Genomic DNA, 23,435 nt, shown 5'->3' on the forward strand with positions numbered 1-23,435 from the left:
GCATCTCGCTTGGGGCGGAGGGATGGGACGGGGCGGGGCGCGGCGCTGTGGCCTCCCCCCGGGCAGGGTATTGGAGTTCGGGCTCCGACCTCCGTCTCCCCGCGAGCGACGACAGCGGAGGCGAGGCGAGGCGAGGCCCGGCCGCCGCCCCCTGGCAGTGGCGCTGCTGAGGGCTGAGCCGCAATGGGGCCGGGGCCGGGGGCGCCTGAGGCGAGACGCGCCCGCCGGGGTCTCGCTTCCGCCGAGCGGCCTCTGCCGCTGGCCCTTGGGGGTCGCTTAAGATGGCTCCGCTGGCGGCGGGGCCTGCCCAGCCTTGCACAAACAACGGCGTTTTCCACAGAGAGCGATTTTTTTAATGCTTTATTTTTCAGTCCCTTTTCGACCAAGAGCCCGTTCCACCGCCTCTCAGCGTGGAGCTGAATATGGTGCCCTTAAAAATCTGGCTGGGGGTGGTGTGGGTTGGGGGTGTTAAGACCAACTCCGAGAAAGTTGGAAGGGCAGTTCCCCTCCCCACCCCCACAGAGCCTCCATGTGAACCAGGGCCTGAGTGAGCACTGGCAGTAATCACAAGTTTGGATTATGTCACCCTGTTCCAATTTTGGGTCCAAAGCGAATAGAAACCGCTCTGTAACACAGTGTCAGAGACTGGAAGCAGCTTTGCTAATGGGCTGATGTTTCGTTGTGTCACTGATATCTCTTAAATTACCTTTGGCTTTTACCAAGTTGCTTGCTGCTCCCCAAGCTGTGGCCTTTAAATCAGTACTCCTCCTGAGCAAAATATTTGACTAAATTCCCTCCAGTGCACGGGCAGGCAGTTATTTCAGGCAGAGGGCTGCTTACTGAGTTTTGGCAAGCCATTGAGGGCCATGTGACAGGCAGCCAGGGGCAGAGTAATGTTAATTTTCTAAAATTTTTAGGGGCCCCGTGGGCCAGATAGAAAGGCCTGGCGGGCCACATTTTGCCTACCCCTGCTCCAGTGAAATGGTCTGAACTCTGATTCCTTCAGGAATTAACCTAGAGGTCCTCTGGCCTGTTTTCCAGGTGGTCAGGCTAGATTGTTAAAATGGTCTGTTCTGACTTTAATTAAAAAAACTGGAAGTTATAAATGTTTAGAGAGACTTTTTCTAACATGCTTTTTTTTAAACAGAGGACCAGTTGCTATACATAATGCAGGTCCCAAACCCCGATCAAGGCAGTGGGTGTGTTGATTGTGCAAGGCATCCTTTTTGCATTTTTAAAAGTTTCTCTGTATACAGCTAATATGAACCTTTCTGTGGTTTAGGTGAAGTTCAAAACTCACAAAATGTCATCTGTCAAACGCCTTGTATATGCAGTCATCCATTTCCTGAGAGAACAGAGTCAGCTGGATACTTTCACTTCAGATGAACAAGAAAGCTTGGAAGGTAAGTAATGAAACCATTTATCTATACCAGGGATAGGCAACCCCTGGCACAGGAGCCAGAGTGTGGCACGTGAAGGCATTTTGCTTGGCACGCATGCCTCTGGGTAGATGGTGGGAAAGGGATCAGGTCTGTGCTGCCACAACAAAGATTGGACCCCTCATGGCTCCCACACCATCTGCCCGGCACCAACATTTTATGAGTCGAGGTTGCAGGTGGTTTTGGCACACTACCCAAAAATGTTGCCTACCCCTGATCTATACGCTAGATTGCTTCCCTGTCACAATATACATGTCAACCAATGGGAATGAATTATACTAATTCTTCATGTTGGCTGTGATGGTACAAAGGCTATATTTTGTTTCTTGTGCATCAGAAAAGCATTGTTATTGATCAAACACAATAATCTATATTTTTATCTTGTAGAGCAGGGGTGGCTAGGGGTTGCCAAAGGGGCAGGGGCAGCCTCTGTGTGTGGCATGGAGCAGATTGGGGATGGGACAGGAAGCTGGAAGGAGAGCAGCAAATTGGGCAGGAAGCACAGGGACAGAAGGAGAAAGCAGAGCAGCAGATCAGGCAAGGTAAGGGATTGGAGTGGCACTTTAATGGTGAGAGTGCAGGGCTACTTTGTGGCATGTCTGCCAGAAAGGTTAGCCACCACTGCTTATGGAGGATAATATTCTCTCATTCTGCTGATCTTTTGCCAGTTATGAGTCAGAAATTGGAGAAGTTTGGGTTTCACAAAATCTGAAGAACTTTGTGAAATGTTTTAGAACATTTCTTACTAAGGAGAGGAGAAAACAAGGTTTTTTTAGTCCATCTCTCCCCTCTTTCCCCCCCAGCATAGGTCAAGATCTTAAATACCTTCAAGGCTCTTCATTCTAATATTTGAATAGCTCTTAAAAGTTTCTACAGTTATGGATTTTGTTTTACCTTATTCTTGAGCATCAGATATTTTAAAATCCACTGAAGAATCTAATTAGGTATACCACTGTCCTGTCCATTGAGGATATTGCCATGTCTTCCTCAGTTTATAATTACCTAGTTCCTTTTCTCTCCAGTTTCATTCCCAGTTTGTTCATGCTTTAATTTTTTTAAAAAGCACTGAAGAAAAACAGTTTCGTCAACTGCAGCCTTAGCGGCAAGCAACAGAGGATAAAAATGATCAGCCATAGAGCAGGGGTATTGTTAGTATTACCTGGAGTTTCATGTACTATGTAAAGGAAGGCTTAAGTGACCTTATGAATGAATTTGCTAAGCACTATTTATATTTTTGGCAACTGTTATTGGGTTATAAGAGAAGTAACAATGAAGAAGGCAGTTAACAGTGATTCCAGACACAACACAGTGGTGAGGACTCTGGACAAAAAACTTTTGTCTTCTAAAGGGCTCTGAAAGTCTGCAGGTTGTGACTGGTATAACCCTCCCATGCTGACTCTTTACACAGTATTAGAATTTGGTTTAGTAGGTCTGTGTATAAACCACATTTAAACTTATACTCCAACCACAAATTCGTTTCATGCATAAACAACTTCTTGAGCATGATTTCTGCTGAATGGGTTCTGTAATAATGTTACTTTTGCAGATAGAAAATATTTTGTTCAGCTTGTTTCCAAAACATGTTGAAAGATTTAGATAAACAGCAGTATTCAAAATATTCAGTACATTTGGTAATTATTAAGTAACTATATAAATTAAAAATATACCAATGTCTTAGGAGGACCTTTTTTCAGTGATGCCAAGAAAATTACTTTTTTTTTTGGAAATACAAATATCTTTTTCTCCTCCATAATTTTATTTGTAATTTATAATAAGGTTTATACATTTTGCTGTTTAGTAGCCAAGAAGGGTTAACTGATTATTTGATATATGTTTTGGTTATAGTTTGTGAGAAACAAATGAACCAGCAATTTACATATTTTTTTTATGAACAAGAAGGGATTACAATACTTTTAATGACGTAAATTATCAAATTTCAAACCAAACACTTTCACAATTGAGCTGTCTTAATAGAGACATGAAATCCTAATTTTAGTAAAGAATACTGACAGAAATATGGTACCATATGCTTCATTATACAGTATACAGCATCTGATCCAATCTAATCTGAAGAGCTGTCCCTTTTTTCCCTACAGAAGTTATTTTTATCTCAAGTTGCATCAATTTTGAACCAAATCTTGCCCAAGAATGTGGGAATAGCTCTTAATGAAGTCAAATGCGTGGCTAAGTGAGGAAAGAATTGAGTGTATGCTTTCTGTGGGTATGTTATGTACCTTGCAGGCGAGAGTGTAAAGCAAAAACACCCCCCCAACTTGACTTAAACCATAGGTGCGGGGAAATCCACCATTGAGAGACTTTCTCAAAACAGAAGTACCACGTGCTTTTCAAAAAATGTTTCTATTGATAACCTGCATCCTAACTGCAGACCATTTCAGGTGGTAAGTGAAGTTAATTCCAGTGGTAAGGGGCAGTTTTATAAAGGGTGAAATTTACAATTTATTGTGATGGACTACAGGGTTTATTGTAATATTTTTGTATTAACTGTGTCTTTGCTCTTAACTAATGTATACAGGGGAAAAAAATGGGTTTTAAAGATGGTGAAGCTAGAGTTTCTGGCCTACTTCACAAGAAACACATCCATCAGCAAGGACTTGAATAGTTTTTCAGTAACTCTCAGGGGGTGTACACAAGGGGGGGAAATAAATATGACAATAGACACAGTAGTAATGGAAAGAAGGGTCTGAAGGAGAGGGTTAGGAGACGTAGAGCAGTGCAGTAGCTTTGGGGCTTCAGAAACTGAGCAGATTGGAAAGAGAACAGCAAAGCAATTTTGGGGGGCTGAACTGGGCTATGTGGGCTGGATTGAGGGCAGAGAAACTGCTTAACCCTTTGGAAGGGTGAGAGAACCTCTGGCTGGGTTGCCTTTTTTTCAGTGAACGCTTCTGTTGAAGTGGAACTGTCTGTTTGCTACTTGGAACTTCAGGCTGCATCTGTTCTCTCAAGCACCATAGCTAAGGTGAAACAACTGGAGCAGAAGCCCCGAGCTCCGATTTACTGGTGGACAGAGGCATGGGGGGAAAAAAATAAAAGGTGTTGCTGCAGCCCTATAGCCATGCCAGCAGTTTGGTGGTAGCTGGAAGTCACTGCTGCCTCTGCATCATTGCTGCTATGGTCCTTATTACAATTCTGTGTTCTCCCTGGATAGGGAAAGGGTCTCAAGGTAACCCAAAATGCCATGGCACCCTCAAGAATCAGTACTGTAACGGCTTCTATGGTATGACAAGCCTTGCTGACATTCTGCACTGGGATAAATTTCAGCTTATGGCAATTGGGAGATGCCTACCATTTGGCAATAGGAAAGGGAACAAGCAGCCGCCTGCTCTAGATTTAAAAACAAACAAACAACTTGTACTGTACATAGTTGCATCTTGGTCCACTGATTTCATGGAACCAGGATTTCACCATAATTATTTTTGTATATTAAAAAAACATATTTACAGTATATTGTCAGGTGATCAGTGTCTCCCACCTTGAAGATGCTGCTTCTTTGATCTTATGTTTACTTTTTTTGTAGCCATCTGTTTTGCTCACCATTTATGCAGCAGCATGAGATTTATCTTGTGAAATACCATAATTCCTTTCTTCTGATTTGTCCCATAAGAGTACTACTTTTGCTAAACTTGCGCAAAGGAATTAGAAATATTCAGACTGTGTTCAGTTTTTCAGTTAAATGAGAAATGTGGGAACTGCTGTAAGAACCAATTATATCTACCGTGGAAATGTATTACAAATTCTATTATGATCTCCAGTGATTTTTTTTTTGTTGAATCATAATTTGATCTTTGTTACACTTTCCAGAAATCTTTCCTCCAAAAAAGATTAATAAAATATGAGGAGTTGGGAACTATAGACTTAATATCTTTCTGCCAAAATGTCAGAAAATTAAAAATGAAACTGTTAGGATCTGTTTTGCAGTGTGGCTTCTGTTCCTGAAAGAATGCAACATAAGTTGATGTATTCAAAACAGGGAATGTTTTAGTATTAAAAATAAGTATGATGGATTGTTCGTTAGAGGGAACCTTGATTTTTTTTTTTTAAATGTGTGATGGGAAATCCTTTCTAGTAAGTTCTCAGGAGAAACTGGATACCAAATTTTGTTGATTTCTCAGACATTAGGACACTAATATTAACACATTTCATTGTATTGTTAATTGAATTTTGCTGGTTTTTCACAGAGGATGAACTACATTGAAATTCAGTGGGATAATGTATTTTTCTTTCACCTCAAAAGATAAGATTGTAATTGAAGTCAGAAATAATTGGCTTGATGGTCCCCTTTATTTCATTGGGAGGATGAATGACACTTAGTTTACCACAGTTTTGTTTTCTTCATGGATAATGTCAGGAAGAAGAGTAAAACCTAGATCCTGCATTATTCTTATAGAGTAAAAGAGACCCTAGTAAATATTTTATTTTTCTAACACTGCAGAACACTGCCTGAAATAGAACCATGACACTGGATTTCCACACACTGTCAAATATTTGCCCCCTAATCTTAAAATAAAATAATTAAACTCCCTCTCTAACAAATGTACAAATACTTACACATTTTGGGGACTTCACTTCTATGTGCAGTTCTAGTGACTTTGATGAAATGGTTTGCATGAGTTAATTCCAAGTGTTCTTAAGTATCTTCCGGTTCCTTCCTTCCTTCCTTCCTCCAGTCACTTGTTTGGATCCTATATGGACCATCAGTGGGACATTATGTGAGCGTATGGACTTTGCAGGCAGATTTCTGTGCAGGATACAAGCCTGTGACTAATGAAGTAGCTTATTTGTAAGCAGGGCTTTGGTTTGTAATACAAAATGTATACATTTGAAAACAGTAAGAATTACTTAAATATTTTCATTTTGGATTTGGCTTGTCTCTTGTCATTTGGCTGGACCTCTGATAAATATGAACCATTTAATGCTAAATATAGAAATACCTAGGTTTTTCTGTATTGCTATGTTTTGTATTGCCAAGTAATATGGCTACTGCATATCTTAGTCTCTCTTATCTATTTTAATTTACTTAATCCCTCTATGTTAAAAATGAAAAAAAAAATCAAAAGCAAGTGGGCATTAAAAGAAATTCAGTTTGATTAGGTAAGGAATTAAGTGTGGTAAGAGAAATGGGTGTAGGTTATGGGTAGGCAAACTTTTATGGCTGCAGGTCAGAATGACCCATGTCAGAAGTGGGCATGAGCTAGGACCCAGCCACTACTGCCACTTGTCCCAATGGCAGCCTGGAGAGAGGATCCACACCTGGCACTTGTCCCTGTGGTGGCATTGGGAGAAAGCCCTCAGCTGTTGCTCCACAACCCTGTCTGGATCCAAGGGTTCTGTTGACCTCATCTGACCTGTGGACCATAGCTTGCTTGACCCCCTGTTATAGACCACTGATTTTTCAACCAGGGTGCCACAGGTGTGAGGAGATAAGCAAATAGGACACAGGCTCAGGTTGGACCCTACCTGGCCACTTTTCTGTTTCTACTACCTGCCCCCTCTGCAGGGAGATAAGCACTATAATAAATCAATTAGTCTCTCAAATGGGGAGCTGCTCAATTCACAAAAATTATGGAAGTATGTGAGTCTACAAAGATTGAGAACCATTGGTATAGATATGATGCATCATCTGCCATTCTTGCCCACAAGAGAGACAGTTAAAGAAGGAAAGCTTGATGTTTTGTTTTGTTTTGTTTTGTTTTTTCTTTCTACTAGAAGACCTGGTTCAAATAACTGTTCTTTGGTTTTTTTAATTTTTTGTTTAATTTAAAAAATAGGCTTAACAAGATAACTAAGATGGCAAGAGTGATTCCTACTTTTAATTGCACTCGTATTTATATTTTTGTGTTGAAAACTTGCTGATTTTATAATAATGCTGTCATCTCTTTTCAGTTGTGATTCAGTGTTTGGAGACTGTTTTTAAGATTAGCCTAGAAGATACTCATCTTGCAGCACCCCAGCATTTGATAGAGATGTTCACAAATTCTTTTCACAAGGTAGGAATTTGATTTAATCTTCCTGAGTTACTTTTTCATTAGCTGATTAAGGTTGTGAATGTGTATGAACTCTTAAAGTGCTATATAGGTCAAAACAACGTAGAAACCTGAAAGAAATGATCAAGTGAAATTCCCATGAAAGGCAGGAAAACAGGATAGTTTTAGGACTCTGACAGGAAATAATTTGTTAGTGAAAGTACAACTGTATGTAATGTGTTACTGAAAAAGAAGAGATCTCATTCTAACATGAAAGCTACTTTCCCTGAGTGACATTCAGATATTTAACAATTCCCGAGGCTGTTTTTTCTAAATTGCTTGAATTGTGTGGTCCTTGTGACTTGACTTGCTATGGAGAAAATCTAGTTTCATTTTTAAGGTATGCCCTATGAAGTCTATACAAATTGGGCCTAAAATCTGCTTTCAAAGTTCAAACTATTAAAATTTATGAAAATGTTGGATATAGGAAGAATGTGCAGAGGAAATAATTATTTTTCCTTAAAACAATTAAGGAAGAAGAAAATAAGAATAAAAGGCATAAGAAAAAAATTTCTGCGTTTTCCTGAGGTTCTTTACCATTAACTGATTAAGGTTGTGAATTCAGTATGGAATCTTAAAGTGGTTTACAAATCAAAACAATGTGAAAATCTGATAGAAAGTAAAATTCCCATGAAAGGCAGGAAAACAGGATAGGTGTGGGACTCTGACAAGGAGAGAACCACCTTGTCTTTGAGTGTACTAAAAAAATTGCATGATTATTCACCAGCTTAAGGAAGAATGGTGGAATCTCTAAAAAATGTGTACCTTTCCCTAGATGATGGTCACTGGTCATATTGTAATGGGGCCTACCCTTGAATCTGCCATACTCTCTTTTTAATATGTACAGAATGACTTGCTGCCTCTCTCAGATCCTTTGCCAGAAGATGTTGAAAAGGCTGACCAGCTGAAGGATGAAGGTATGCAACTAATAAAGGAGTAACTGTTTCTTGCTGTTGTTTTTACTTTTGTGGTTTTTGGGGGGGGAGGTTGGGGGGGGTATTCAAGTTATAAATGTGTTGGCATAGTACTGTTGGTAGCAGTTTTGCATCTGGGCCACAGAACTCCCACACAAACTTGGGCTTTTAGGTTATGACCTTGTAGTCATAAATTAACATAGAATCATAGAATCACCGACCCTACTTTATGATTCTATGATTGCATATCTTAGTAACAGAGATTCTTATCAGTTACTGGATTTTGAGCACATTACAGCTTCCAGTGTTTGCCAGTACAGTTCAGCCTATGGCCTGTGGGCTGGATCTGGGCTGCAGAGATAGGGGCTTCAACAGTAGGGGGCTTCAGCGATGTTCATCAGCTGAGGGACTTTCCTTATACAGTGTGTGTTGTTGCCAGGTGGCCAGAAGCTTTGCCCATGCTGTCTCTGGGTGGCAGGAAGAAGCAACAGTGGCAGTGGCTGGGTCCAAGTACTGACCCTCCTTGAACTTGTGCTAGATGATACCAGCCCACCACCAAGAAAGGTTGCCAACTGCTGCTATGTATTATGTTATGGGTTATATAACATATATATAGTTTGAGTATAAAAGACATTGGGTAACATGTTGGCCCTATTGAAGTTAATAGCAAAGCTTTAATTGAATTAATCAGGTTGGGATTTTTCCCTTATTATATAAAACAAAGTTTTACAATGTGAGAAAAATCATGATAAAATAATTACTTCCCCACATAAAGAAGTTACCTCTTTAAAAAAAATCCATGTCAAGGTTCTTTTGCACTGGTCTAATTTAAAACCATAATTTGATATGTATTTGATAGGCTCTAGTACTGAAAGTGAGAAAAGGCTAGCACCAGTAACAAATATGTAGAACATGTTGGTTGAATACTTTATACTATATTTTGAATAAGCATTTTGATGTCTGGATGTTTATTTGTCCATATAAAACTCTAGTTAATATGTTTTCAAATTTGGAAAGAGGAAATCTCTCTGGGAAAATATTCAGTATAATAAAATGGGTAGAAACCTGGCTAGTTTTCAAAATGAGCTTAAGGTTTCTGTATCATTTTAAATGGTCAACTGCAGCTGTTGCAGATGACAAGGAATAATGTTTTCAGCTTCTGGCCTTACAAGATATACTTAAAACAAGCTTTGGTAGGTGATGAAGTGGGTCATTAACCTTTCACTTGTATAGATATGAGTTCAAACCTGGTTAGGTCCCAAGTGGAAATTAATTGGAACTGCTTAATATGATAGCACTGATAAAGGTATTTCATTTTACCAACCACTTGCAGTCATTGGGTCTCCTAGGATGGGGCTCTGTAGCAGCACCCATTCCAGATCAATGAGTAGCCTCACTTACAGATAACTAGTTTATCTGAAATAACAGAATGGATGTTGGAGTCACTGAGATTGTTTGGAGGTGCCTTAAAAGCATCCGTTCTCCACCTCCCCCCAGCCAAATTTAAGTCTCATGCCCTTGTCTTCAGGGCCAGGGTTATCAACTGCCCCTAAAAATAAGGCTAAAAGTATTTGTCAGTTAAAAAAAAGTTATGAGTAAAAGCAAACAAACAACTGACTTTGATTGAAGATCCACCATTGGAGTGAGGCTGGCTGCAAATGTTGATGGACATATCGAACAGAGAAGCAGCACATTGTGTCCAAGTAGAAGTGCAGGTCAGTGTCTTACAGGGAGTTCTATATCAGGGCTTTGTGGCCTATGGGAGCCTCTGTGCTCCCCCCCACTCCTAGCTATGTGCTGGAGCTGCATCCTGTCAGTGTTCACCTGCCAGTAAGAGCTGCTCATTTCAAAGATAGGCAGAGGTGCATGGCCCCAGGCAGTCAGCTTCATACACTGAGGCATACTATAAAGACCAGGTCACAGGCATTCTGGTATAGTGGTTAAACCACTGGAGGAGGGCTGAAGCCAGAGGTGGAGTCCAAGCTACCCAAACCAAGGGGGAATTCCAAGAGCGTAGTCCAAGTCACAGGCTGAATCAGGGTTCTAGAGGCAGAGATTCTGTTACCAAAACCAAGGGGAATTTCCAAACAGCCAGAGTCCAGAAACATCCAAGCAACCTCAGGAGTCAGAGATCCAAGAACACAGGATCCAGTGGGGCCTACCACCATAGATTTTGAGGCAGAACTGTTGGCTGGCCTGCAGTCTACTGCGAGAGGTGGACTTGAATGGGGAAGCGGCTCTCCCCAGCAGTCAATCAGGAAGCCTTGTCAGTGGCCAGCTGGTTCATCAGCCTGGGTGGGGCTACCAGTTAGAGCAGTGGTCTCCAACCTTTTAAGGTGAAGATCACTTTTTGTAAGTAAAGGGCACCCCAGGATCTACTGCCCTTTTCCCCTCCTGCCCCTCACCTCCTGGACAAACCACCTGGGCTTGGATCCCACTCGCCTGGCCTGAGCGGCAGGGGGCGTGGCTCAGGTCAGCTACATGCGTCCTGCTGCTCCCTATCATAAAGCCTCTGACAGACTGGGATTGACTGTCAGAGGCTCTACAATCAATCAGTTGACTGAGATTGACTGGTTGGTGACCAGTGAGCTATAGCCTCTGGCAGTTTTAACCAACTGGGCAATTAGTCCTGGCTGGGCTGCATGTTAGGGCAACATACCCATATTAGACTGCATATTAGGGAAACATACCCATATTAGACTGCAAAGTTCAAACATTTGGGGGCTACTTGTACCTGTTTTACTGTTTGTTGCCCATGGTCTTATTGTTCAGGGGGTCACTTTTGGCTGGCATAGGTGTTATAGCAGCAGGATGGTAGCTGTGGGTGCGTTTCTCTTCCCAGTCAGCTGGGGTAGGTGGTAGCTCACCTTGGTTGGTTTGCTAGTGACTGAGGTTATTAACTGTTTGGGTTTCACTTAATGTTTAATAGGTAAGGTTTTCTCTCAGTTTACATGTTTATCCCATTTCCCCCTCTAATAAACCCTGTTTTAGTTGAACAGTGCTTGTTAGCAGGGAAGTTTGTTCACTTTAGAACACCCAGGTAAAATTTGTTCTCTCAGGTTTCTGGATGGAGGCCTGGGTCAGATTTAGAAAGTTGATGTTAAACCCTTACATTTGAATGGGGCCCTTGGTACTGCTGTCCATGGCTTGGCAGAAGTGTTACTTTTACATTATGTAAAATGTGTGTTAATAAAAATATTTGTCAGGAAAAATGTTTGAATGTTGGTAAAAGGTTTGCAAATTGTCAGTAAAAAAAAGTCACGGGTTGGTAATCCTGCTCAAGGCCCTTTGCAACTCTACCCTTTCCTGATCTTTTCATGTCAGCTTTTCTTGCCTCCTGTGCTCCAGCACAACCACCAGTTTTGTGTACCTTCTTATACAACCATCTCCAGGCCTTCTTCCACACCATCCTTTATGCATGAGATAGCTTGAACTCGTTCATCGGACTACTAACCCTCTCCTCAGCTACCTCTTTTGTTCTGATGCCAGTTATGATGGGAAAAAATGAAGATAGATGACACTTCATTTTCCCTCAGTAATTTTTAATATTTGAAATGACAAAAATAATATATTTTTAATTATATCCCTTTCCCCCCTCTTTTTATTACTTGATTTATTAGTTTGTAATTCCATTGGAGATGGAACTGTGCATGGGTTTATAAAGTAATTAGGGTAGACTTGACCTTAATTAAGGTATGTGGACAATACTAAGTATTAAATAATTAGTGCTGCAGTCCCAGGAGACCAAATTCAACCCTAAAGTTCTTTATTTGAAAGGATGTTTTCTGGCACTGAAATAAAGTATCATTGTTACTTTTCTCTAGTGCAGAATCCCAAACTGTATATCCTCAGCAAGAACTTGCACCTCTGGCTGGGCACCTATGTGCTTTGAGTCAAGTTCAAAGTTGAGGGAAGCAAGACAGATACTCACTTAATCCCAGCTGTGAATTTAGCCATATATCAAACCATCTTCTCTTCAGAACAGAAGCAGAGATTGCGGTTTTAAAGGGCCTTGATATGATACATTTACACAAATTCCATCTCTCCTCAGCTGATTACAGCTAGGCTTTTTGTATTACATGGGCAAACTTGCACGTGTCTTATTACTTATGATTTATGTTTACAGACACTTTGGATTAAGCCAAAAAATGGTGCATAGACTAAGACTCTTGTTAAAAATGAGATGAACATTGTTACATTAGATGCATAAACAGAGAGCATAGAACTTTATTTTGCCTTTCACTTATCTGTAATATATTACTGCTCCTAGTTGAGGTCTGTTACGTAACTGTTGAGAACTTCACTGATGACATGTTACCTGTGGTAATAAGAATATTGTCATTTTTCATTAATAGTGAAAATATTAACTACAAAAATACAATTGGCATTTCCAGTCAGTGTCCAAGACTGGAATTGCTCACTGTACAGTGTCTCTGTCAGAGCTGGCCTGCTGCACTGTGTGGAATTGCTTACTTTCTGGCCATGCAGTTATTACGTTTAGAGCAACATGTTGAACCACCATTGCTTTCCCCTCAGCTTTGGGGGGTGCCTGATCTGACTAATGGAGAAGTGTGAGCTACTTTTCAGTTAAGTCTGTCACTCATTTTACAGACATTGTGGCCCACATTAATATAGTGTCTCTTAGTTACCTTTACTAAGCTCTGCTCCCACTTATACTCATTTGAATATGTCAGATATGTACATTCCTTCCAAGATGGAAGTGAACTTGCTAATTTGTCAAACAATTCTTGTACATAATAAGGTTACAGAGATAAAAATATACTGTAATTGTTGGTTATGGTTGTTGGTCCCTTCACTACCCAGTGGTTAAGATGAAAGGTTTTCTTCACAGAGCTCAATAGCTTCTGGAGCCATGTCAGATCATCACTGCTTCTGCCCTTTGTGGAGCACTCCTTTTTCCATAGTTGTTTTTGTTTTTCTTTTTATTACCATAGTCAGTTTTCCAAGCTCTTCAGTTTTGTATGTCTTTTCATGTGGAATCTGACCTTTTTCCTTTCCTGAATGGGTGGGAGCTTGTAAAGTCCCAGCTTTCGTACAAGTATACTACTTTCATTTCATTTTTGTGATTCTACTTAGTGCTTTCCTTTTCATGTCTACAAAGCATTTCTAGTCTTTTAAAGGGTCCCAAGATGACTAGTGATGCATCAGCGATGCTGATGGTGAGGGATGTGACTGGGAATCTTCCAGCAATATCATTTTGGTCTAAAAATCTCTTCATTAGAGCTGAGTGTTTTGTCAAAACAAAGACAGTGCAGCTGAAACCTTCCAGGCAACTGGGGGTTGCACGCTCTGGAGCAACCGCACCATGCAGACTCGGCCTTCAAGGCTCCCTGCAGCATAGCTGGGACGGCCTGAGAGCTTTTGTTGTCATGTTGCTCCCAGAGCTGATGGTATCCCTTCCTCTTTGACAGGACTCCCTGGACTGCCCCATTTTTTTGTGGGGGAGGAAGCAGGGAAGGTAACCAAAGTAGTTGGGTTTTTCCCTCCCCCCCCTAAAGCAGCAGTTTATTTTTCATAGTTTTCTTCTATAGGACATTTCTAAATTTCTAGTTCTGTTTCACTTGGGAATGAAACTCTCAAAGTGTCTGTTCCATAGGAAATTCTGATATTCAGAATTGACCAGCTTTTGAATTGATATTCAGAATTGACCTACTTTCTGATATTCAGTTTGACCAACTTCTGTGCTAAGAAGATTACCTCTAGTAATCTTAGGTTGCCACTGCTATGTGTTTTTTCACAGTTTCTGTGAATGAACTACTGGAGAGCTGTGTAGGATTGTGCGTTCACATGTCCAGCTTTGTTGTTCTTATTTTCAGATTCTTAGTTGATGCTTATAGGATAGGCAAATTATGGGTATTTAAAATCAAGAAAGCATGCAGCACATTGTTGTGGGGCCTGTTGGAATAGTGTGAACGAACAGTCCAGAATTGCACTTGATCTGTTTTTATTGTACAGCTCACTGGACCAACTACTAACAAATTGGTTTCTGCTTAATACCAGGGAATTGTCTGGTAAGTATGTAAATTCATGAGATGAAGGTAGAAGGCTCAGCATTTTGTGTCGTGCTACGTTATAGAGCAAAAGTGTCAAAAAAGTATACTTCTCTGTTCCATGTTATAATACAAAATCTTGTTCTGAAAATAAATTGCAGAAGACGCCACAGTCATGAATGCTTTATCAAGTAGTGTAGTATAGCTGTTAAGTTCTGTCTTTTATCTTTTAGATGTAACAATTTATTTTCACAGTTTACTTAAAAGGTTATAATTTATTTCAGGTAATAATCACATGAAAGAAGAAAATTATGGTGCTGCAGTGGATTGTTATACACGGGCCATAGAACTGGATCCAAATAATGCAGTCTATTACTGCAACAGGTACAAAATGCTAAACTTGAAATTTTAAGGAGAAAATTGTAAACTAGATCAAAAATAAGGTAAAGTTAATGTCCTGTTTGTCAGAGAATAATTACATTAGACATCAGTTTGGTAATGCAAACTGAAAAGGGATCGATTGATATGTTTTAAATGTATCTGTCTTAATTAACTGCATACTGTGGACTTTTTGGCAAGACTGTAGACTAATTTTTTTTTTAAAGGAATTTAAATTTTTTTTAATAGAAATTATAAAAAGATCTGATCCAGAATCCATTGTAGCAAATGGGACCTTTTCTTTAACCAGAAGGACCTTTTCTTTCATCGATGGACATTTGTTTGTTTTTAAATTAGTAAATTTGTGAGATGAGTTGATCAGAACTAAACATAATATACAAAGTGAAGGCCTATATTTCTTTGGCTGTTGTATGCACTTCAAAATGAAATGCATACAGGTTTTTACTGTAACGAATATTATTGCTATAGTGCATTATATTTTAGTTGTATTTCACCATTTCAATTAAAACATGGAGCCAAATATTATCCTTGATTACATGACACTGCAGTTAAGCAGCCTTGTAGGTAAAGACAATAAACACAATCCATTAGGAATGGAAGTAATTTAATCAAACCCTGGCAAGGCATCCAATTCAGGGGACACAGCAAGAATGGTCTTTATTTTGTAAAGCAGCTTTAATAGAAAAGTAGTGTAGAAGTAATTAGCTTACTTGACTAGAAAAACAGACAAAGACCAGACGTGCTAATACTACTTAATTCAGATGTTCTAAGATAAGGAATCCGCATTCCTGCGTGCCTTGGGTTATCTTGATATCTTGCCCTATGCGTAGATAGTTTGTTTAAGTAAAACTTTGTAAGTTTCTGTGTAATTTACTATTGTTTTGTTTCTCCAAGGTGTATTTTATCTTTCTCGGTCTTTAGTATAAATACGCTTGTAACCTTAGAGAGTGAGAAATCCTTTGAAACAGACAAGTGGGTGATTCCCCTTGCTGTATGGAATTCTCCCTGTGATCACATATAGCCTTAAATAAAGAAAAGCTGGCTCTGTCAGTTCTAATTCAACCACAACGTGAAGTTTAATTTCTTCCACAGTAGCATAGGATACTTTGCAGAATTAAATATTCTTTATATAGTATGCTGTTTTAGCTATGACAAAACCTAAGCTGGAATGTTTTGAATCCTTGCAAACATTGGGGAAAGCTTGAACATGAATCTCTGTGGCCTGGCCTAGTCTCTAGTCTCAAGTCACAGGTGGTATATAAAAACAATTAGTTTCTCTAGTGTAAAGGTGCAAGTATAAATCAAAGATTTAGAAATGTTAGGGAATCTTCATTCAGAGTATTACAGCAGAATGTGGATACTTTTTGCAGGTTTAGGTTCCTGGGAAGATGAGGCTTTGCAAACTGGTTGGTAGTATATATAGCCACTACAGACATAATCTAGCTGGGATATAAGATAGCCATACGCAATCCAACATGGAAATATTAAATGATTTTCTAATATGTTTTACACTACTATGACTTTTCAAAGTATTTATGTATCTAAATCTATATTCTCCAAAGCCTATTCCAGCAAGGTACAATAAGCACATGCTTGCTTTAAGCATATGACCAGCTTCGCTGGATCTGAGCAAGCTGAGATACTTTACAGAGACTCGAAGAAGCCTATTGAATTACGCGTGTGCTTAAGGTTTTAGTGTAGTTTTAAGAACTTGGCTGTGTGGCATCTAAATCTGGATCGTCAGACTTTTATTTTCTTGATGAAGTGCTAACTTTTTTCCTGTTTCAGGGCTGCTGCTCAAAGTAAGCTCAGCAAGTACAATGAAGCAATAAAGGATTGCAAGAGGGCGATAGCAATAGATCCAAAATACAGCAAAGCATATGGAAGAATGGGGTAAGCTCATAAAAACTTACGTAACTAAGGGCTAGATCTTCAAAATGCATAAATAGAGAAGTTCTACTGAAATCAGTGGAGTGATACTGATTTATATCAGCTGAAGAGCTGGCCCTGAAAGTGCAGTTGTTTTCTGAAAACAATTCTAATACTAGTAGCATAAGACTATATATATACATGACCTCTCTCAGTGACTCCATATCAAATAATCTCCATTTACAGATATTTTTTGTTTTGGTTTGTTTTTCAGTTTACCAGCATTATAAATGCAGTCTAGGAAATTGAGCTGTTTTTACTGTATAATTACCAGTAATAAAAAATCTGCTGTTGAAACAGTTGTTGTACAACTGATGCTTAGTACAATTTAGAATGCAGATCTGTTTCAAAGTACTAGGTCTTCTAGGCTAACAGCATTAAGAACTCATTCTTGCTTATTAAATGTCTCCAGGACGCATATCTCTTAAGTAAGAAAGTGCTGTAGTTTTCTGACTGTAACAGTGCTCTACCATCAGTGCAGTTAGAAATTGTATGTCTTCGCACCAGATATCTAGGACCATTTGTTACTTCAGGCAGAAAAGGGAATTGAACCTGGGAGTCCCGTCACTTGGGTAAATACTGTAACCACTAAGTCAGGGATGGGCAAAATGCGGCCTGTGGACCGGATGTGGCCCGCCAGGCCATTCTATCTGGCCCACGGGGCCCCTAAAACATTTAGAAAATTAATATATATCTGCTTCTGGCTGCCTGTCATGCGGCCCTCAATGGCTTGCCAAAACTCAGTAAGCGGCCCTCCACCCAATATAATTGCCTACCCCTTCACTAAGTTGTTTTATAAAAGGGAAGTGGGAGGTTAACAAGTAACACTTTCCCTTCTGGAAGTGGGTCTGGACAATGTTGATTGAAAATTTATGCAGGCTTATTTTCTGAATTTAATATAAAATCTAGAGTTGAGTGAGCAGCTCTGCATAGAGGTGCATGCAGTAGGTTTGCATATTTCAGTAACTAGTAGATTTTGAAGGCCTGTCCTAGAGGCTGCCTTAGACCTGGTTGAATATGCTGTGAAACTGTCATGGCGGCCATTGCCCCTTGGATCCATTTGGACCAGCAGTGGGCAATTATTTTGGGCAGAGGGCTGCTTACTGAGTTTTGGCAAGCCATCGAGGGCTGCGTGACAGGCAGCCCGCGGCAGATAAATATTAATTTTCTAAATTTTTTAGAGGCCCTGTGGGCTGGATAGAATGGCTTTGCAGGCTGTATCTGGCCCACGGGCTGCATTTTGCCTACCCCTGATTTGGACAGTTGTCATGTTGAGAGAAATTGAACTATGGTCTTTTTCTGTAGAAGCATGGGGACTAGTGGACTGTTTTGGTCCCACTTAGACCTTTTCAGATCTACATTATTTATGTGTGTTCACATTTTTTAGCTTAACCTTCCCTGGATGTCAGTGAATATGAGTCAGTGAGAGTGGAGGGAAACTGGAGGCAGGTTAATGGCCTGGTCAAAATGATTAAAACCTACATCTTTAAGACCCAGGTAGAGGAAAAAAATCTTAATTTCCTAGTAAAAAAACCCTTTTGCTTACTAATAGAATCTCTCTAGTGCTCTTTATATTCCATTAATCAAGTTGGCTGAGAAAAATTGAGATCAGTAGAGATAAACTTGCCCTGACCTTAACTGAAACAGATGCGGATCCAGAGAGGGTGGAGTGGCATGGTCGCACCTGCTCTTTCAGACAGTGCTGCATGAGCAGCAGCTGAGGACTTTTTAAAGTCTCCAAATCAGATAAGAATCCCTTCATGTTGCACATCCTCTCCTCTCCCCTCCTGTCCCGTTGTTCTCCTCTCCGATCCACTGCAGTCACTGTGCCTGGCTACCCTGGGCATAGTGAGTAGCTCCAGAACCACTTCTGCCCCACTTCAGCTGGGCTGCACAGGGAGCTGAGCTCAGCCTAGGACAGCAGCAGTAGCAATGGTGGGTCAGTTCCTCCTCTTTCCAGTCTCCCAGGTGTTCCCTACCAGCCTGGGAATACCCTTCCGCTGCTGCTAGTACTGCTGCTGCTCCACCAGGGAGCTATCCATGCAGCTTGGCTGGAGTTGGGGCAGGAGTGACTAGAATTCCTCTTGTGTCTGGTGCAGTTGGGAACAGCAGGTGAGGGGAGTTGAAATGGGAGGGGACATGCTGCTGAAGATGAAGGGAAAGGGATGGGGGGGGTGCCAAAAGCAGTGTGGGGTAGAATTCCTACCTGCTTTAGGGACTTAAAAATAAGTCCCTGATGCTGCTTTTGAGGCTTAATCTGCTTGCCTGGAGGAGCTGGGTGTGAGGGTATAACCCCCCTGCAGCACTGGTTGTTGCTCCTGCTCCCTGCTTTACAAAATTTTACATCTGCCCATGGATGCAAGAGTCCTGATGGTTTGAGATATAGGACAGACACCTTTGATATCAACTCCAGAAGGCTGAAGACCTAAAATTGCTGAGACCAAATAGATTGTCTTTTGTAGTAGTCATGTGCATCAAGTGTGTTAGTGCTCCTACTGTGACTTAAACCTAGAGGTTCCTGGCTAGAGGGTCTTGACCCTCTGCTCAGGGGTAGTCTGATTGCCATATTTGGGGTCAGAAGAAAAGTAACCCCATGGTCAGATTGGTATGGACTATGAGGGTTTTTGCCTTCCTATGAGGGCGGGGGGGCGTGGCCCTCTTTCTGGGATCTCTGGAGTATATATTAGCAGCCTTTACAGAAGCAGGACTTTAGCTGCTGTGGTGCCCCTGCTTTACTTGGGTGTTATATCAGGGTTGATTGTGTAGTTTTGCTAGGAGGTTAGACAACAGATTTGTATAGGCTGGTTTGGATAGAGATGCAAGGTATCTTTCAGACCTCCTTCTCCATGCTTCTAAGATCTTCAAGATCAAGAGGACTGGATGGAATCAAACAGCATACATTAATGTTTAGATTCTGGTCCTGTTGATTCTGAAAGCAAACTTACCTTAACTTTTGTATGATCAAAATCTAAATCAGTTTTAAAATTCTGTTTTCTTTCATTCACCTGAATCAACTAGAGCAGAAATTGTTTGTATAATTAATTCTTTGATATTCATTGATATGCTGCATTGGCTTTCTCTGTTTCACATTAGGTTGGCTCTGACCTCAATGAATAAATATGAAGAAGCAATTACCAGTTACCAAAAAGCACTGGATCTTGATCCAGAAAATGACTCTTACAAGTCAAATTTGAAAATAGCAGAACAGAAGCTAAGAGATATGTCCAGTCCTGTAAGTAGGCTCTGAATCTGGGGGGTGGGGGGATGTTCTGTCTTTTTAAATAAAAAATGGAATTTAACAGGTATAGTAATGTTTAGATGTTTGTTTTTAGACAGGAACTGGATTAAGTTTTGATATGGCAAGCTTGATAAACAACCCGGCTTTCATTAGTATGGTGAGTGAATTTTAATTATATTGTTGCTTCCATTTAAAAATAGAGTATTTTAAATGTAACTTTTTCTCCAACAAAACAGGTTATTTAAATATTATAAATTCTGGTTATTTTATTATTCTGAAGTTGGAAAAATTGTTAGTTTTCAATTGTGCTGATAAGAGGAGAAAAGTAAGTTGCACTTTAGTTTTTTACTTGTTTTTTTGGTTCTGTAATATTTTTGCTAGGCCCTATGATAGTCATAATATGTATAGATTAGTTGTTTTGGTCATGTGCAAGGGAGCAAAATGCTTTTGAACACGTTGATGACTTTCAGCTGTCTTTCTTCAATGACCTAGTCACCATTATTAGTTTAAAAAATTGCAATGAACATAAGAGATCAGTAGGGGTGCAGCGATAGAGATTTTTTGGACCAATACTGATGGCTGATTTTTGACGAGACATATATGGCTGATATCAATCCAACTGCTGATATACAGCCTGGCAGTTTGGAGAGTGGCCTCCAGCTGGTAAGTCTGCTGTGGGGGAGGGAAGGGGCATGCGGGGGGCAGATTGAGGTCCCCGCAGTGAAGGAGAGAATGGGGCTGGGGCAGGGGCTGCACAGGCAGGGCAGGGCATGGGACTGAGCTGTGAGCAACTCATCTGGGGTGGGGGAAGGGTGGATTCCGCTGCTACATGTACCCCAGGAGGCATGTAGGGGGCGTGTCCCCAGATCTGCACAGGTTGAGGGTGGGTTGCCACTGCAGGCAGGGGCTAGGGTGGTGCTGGGCTCTTCCCAGTGTGGGGCTAGGCCAGGCTAGACTGTGCCTGGAAGGACTACATGGGGGGGCCTGCAGCCACCCCAGAATTCACCATAGCCCCCCCAACACTCCCCTCCCAATGCCACTGCCAGTCCTCCAAGTGTACCCCAGTCCAGCCCTCCTGCCGGGAAGAGCTCAGCACTGCCACCAGCAGCAGCCTGCAGTGGCAGCCTACTCTCACCCCATGCACAGATCCAGGGGCACAAGCCCCCAATGCCTCCCAGGGTGTGCATAGAAGCAGAAGCCAACACCCCCTCCCCACACTCCCTGGCCGCTCACACTCCATGCCACGCCCCACCCTAGCTGTGCAGCATCTGCCCTTGTCCCTGCTCCACTCCCTCCCTCACTGCAGGGGGTCTCGATCTGCCTCTTCCCCCACCCCTTTCCCCACAATAGACTTACCAGCTGAAGGTTGCTCTCCACGCTGTTGGGCCGTGTGCATGCACGGGGCATTTACCGGCAACATTATTGGCCACATCAGCCAAAAAAAGCCAATTGATGATATTATCAATTTCCCTTATATTGGTGTCAATCTGATATGGGACCAATGAATCAGTGCACCTCTAGAGATCAGTTCCTGGATTATGAGCAGTGATATCTATTAGGAGGACCTTTTTGTGAGACAGGCAGCTAACACCCATTGATTTTTTCAATAGGAATTAGCCATTTGAATATCTTTTTCAATCTGTCCATTGGTTCTTCAGCTTATTGTGAAGATCATTCCCTACTGTATTTTTTTTTTAAATTCTTTGTCCAATATATTGTTGAGCTGTGAGGTTTTTCATCCTCCACAGCAGAAGGAGGTTTCATTGTCAGGAAGCTTTTTTATTACTTGGTCTAAACTTTCATCTTTCTTTTTAAGCTTCTCCCTGTCTTTGTGCATATAAGCGTTCTTCTTCCTCTTTGGTGTTTTTACTTGCATACTTGTATTTTAGTCACTGTTCAGTTACACTGTTCACATTTATTGCTTTTAATCTTTTCTCTTACTCAGTCCTTTTATACTTCTAAAAAAGTTGGCCCACTACCCTAAAACACCCCCTAAGATTTTTTTCTCTTGTTCTTATGTATCCAGAATTTAATGTAATACTCTCAAAGCTTGAGAGAGAGACAGAGGGAAACTATTACTTTCGTGTTCTATGTTGGTACTTCATTAGGTGTGCAAAATCACTTCTAGTCTGCTTTGCTACCGTATCATATTATTAACTTGTCTGATTTACTAAAATAATACTATATTACTGCTTTCCAAATTTTCCCATTGCTTTGAATTTGTATTTCAAAATATTTTTCTCCAATTAGGCCATACTAATGTTTTTCTTACATGAGTTCCACTTGCTCATTTCCTGCTCATACTTCTAAACACTGTAAGTTCTTTCATAACTTGTTTTTTCCTGCATCCTCACATTTGTTCTAAGCACCTCCTTCTAAATATGTCCTTTGATAATTAATATGCTGGTTAGCCCTTCTTTCGTGGTGGAACAGACCAGACACAATATGAGCATCTGGCCTCTTTACCAGTATCTTGCTGTCCCCTTTGTCTTTGGTCTTTAAGAAAAATATCACTCCACACAGTGCTTGAATTCAAATGGAGTTATATGACATTTGGAGAACAGGACTGAGACAAAAATTCTAATATACTTCTTTTAAGTATAGTACAGTTTTTCTACTGTCTAATATACTTAGTTTAATATACTTTTAAGAAGTATATTAGACTAAATACAGACATTGGATTTATAATGCATTATAACCTGCCTGACATCTGACTCCCCAGGTACCTCTCCACTAGTTAACTGCTACATTCATCCCCCTTCTCCCCACCATCCTATCTCTCACCCACTGACTCCTCAGTTTATATCTTTACTGACTGCCTATCTTCCATGCATACCAGCCCAGCCTCTGGCTTCTTTACTATTCATTCCATCCAGAAAGAGCACAAACCAACTGCAGAGACTTCTTTAGCCTGATGAAGGGGTTTTAAACCTGAAAGCTTGCTAAACCTTTTTTTCCAACTATTTAAGTTGGTGTAATAAAAGATAGCATATTCACCCAAAGAACCTTGTCTTCGTTCGAGATGGTATTTGAAGGAAGCCCTCCTACTTTTTAAAAGAATTCCATCTGGTAGATTTCAGCAACACTGACAGGTTTTCTGCAAGGGTTGCCAACACATGAATTTTCTTTTTTTTTCCTTCTTTTTTACAGACAATCTGCAAGCTTTTTACTGACGCATGTTTACTGATATATGTTTTACATAATGTAAATGTAACTCTTCCGCTAGGCCCCAATTAGAAGGGCTGGGTTTAAATTTAGGGGTTTAATATCAACCATAGTAAAAAAGTTTGGTTGTCGATTAAAAGTTTGCAGTAAAAAAACTCTTTGGTTGGCAACCCTGATTGACTGCAGCAGTGGCTTTACACTATGCAGCCCCATCTTCCTCCCGCTCTCCCAGAGACCCCCACACCCTGATCCCCTGACTACACCTTGCATCATGCTGCCCTACCCAGCCCACCCACGTG

General features: G+C 40.7%; 1 protein-coding gene and 1 long non-coding RNA gene across 3 annotated transcripts in view; both read left to right on the plus strand.

The window, feature by feature from the left end:
- LOC109297768 overlaps positions 1–23,435 on the plus strand; it is a 240,968-nt gene that overhangs the window by 84,433 nt on the left and 133,100 nt on the right. The window lies entirely within an intron of this gene.
- Positions 1,253–23,435, plus strand: part of SGTB (small glutamine rich tetratricopeptide repeat containing beta) — a 42,710-nt gene continuing 20,527 nt past the window's right edge. Inside the window, exons 1-7 of one of the 2 annotated variants that reach the window (XM_019517788.1) lie at positions 1,253–1,403; positions 7,341–7,444; positions 8,328–8,397; positions 14,690–14,789; positions 16,593–16,697; positions 19,827–19,965; positions 20,066–20,128. In XM_019517788.1, coding sequence (XP_019373333.1) covers positions 1,304–1,403; positions 7,341–7,444; positions 8,328–8,397; positions 14,690–14,789; positions 16,593–16,697; positions 19,827–19,965; positions 20,066–20,128 — 681 coding nt within the window. In that variant the 5' untranslated portion in view covers positions 1,253–1,303. The remainder of the gene's footprint in view (positions 1,404–7,340; positions 7,445–8,327; positions 8,398–14,689; positions 14,790–16,592; positions 16,698–19,826; positions 19,966–20,065; positions 20,129–23,435) is intronic. The other variant, XM_019517789.1, reaches the window with a different exon arrangement.

This window comes from Gavialis gangeticus, unplaced genomic scaffold, assembly GCF_001723915.1.
Source record: "Gavialis gangeticus isolate Ggan-Ray unplaced genomic scaffold, GavGan_comp1, whole genome shotgun sequence".
Lineage (NCBI taxonomy): Eukaryota > Metazoa > Chordata > Crocodylia > Gavialidae > Gavialis > Gavialis gangeticus.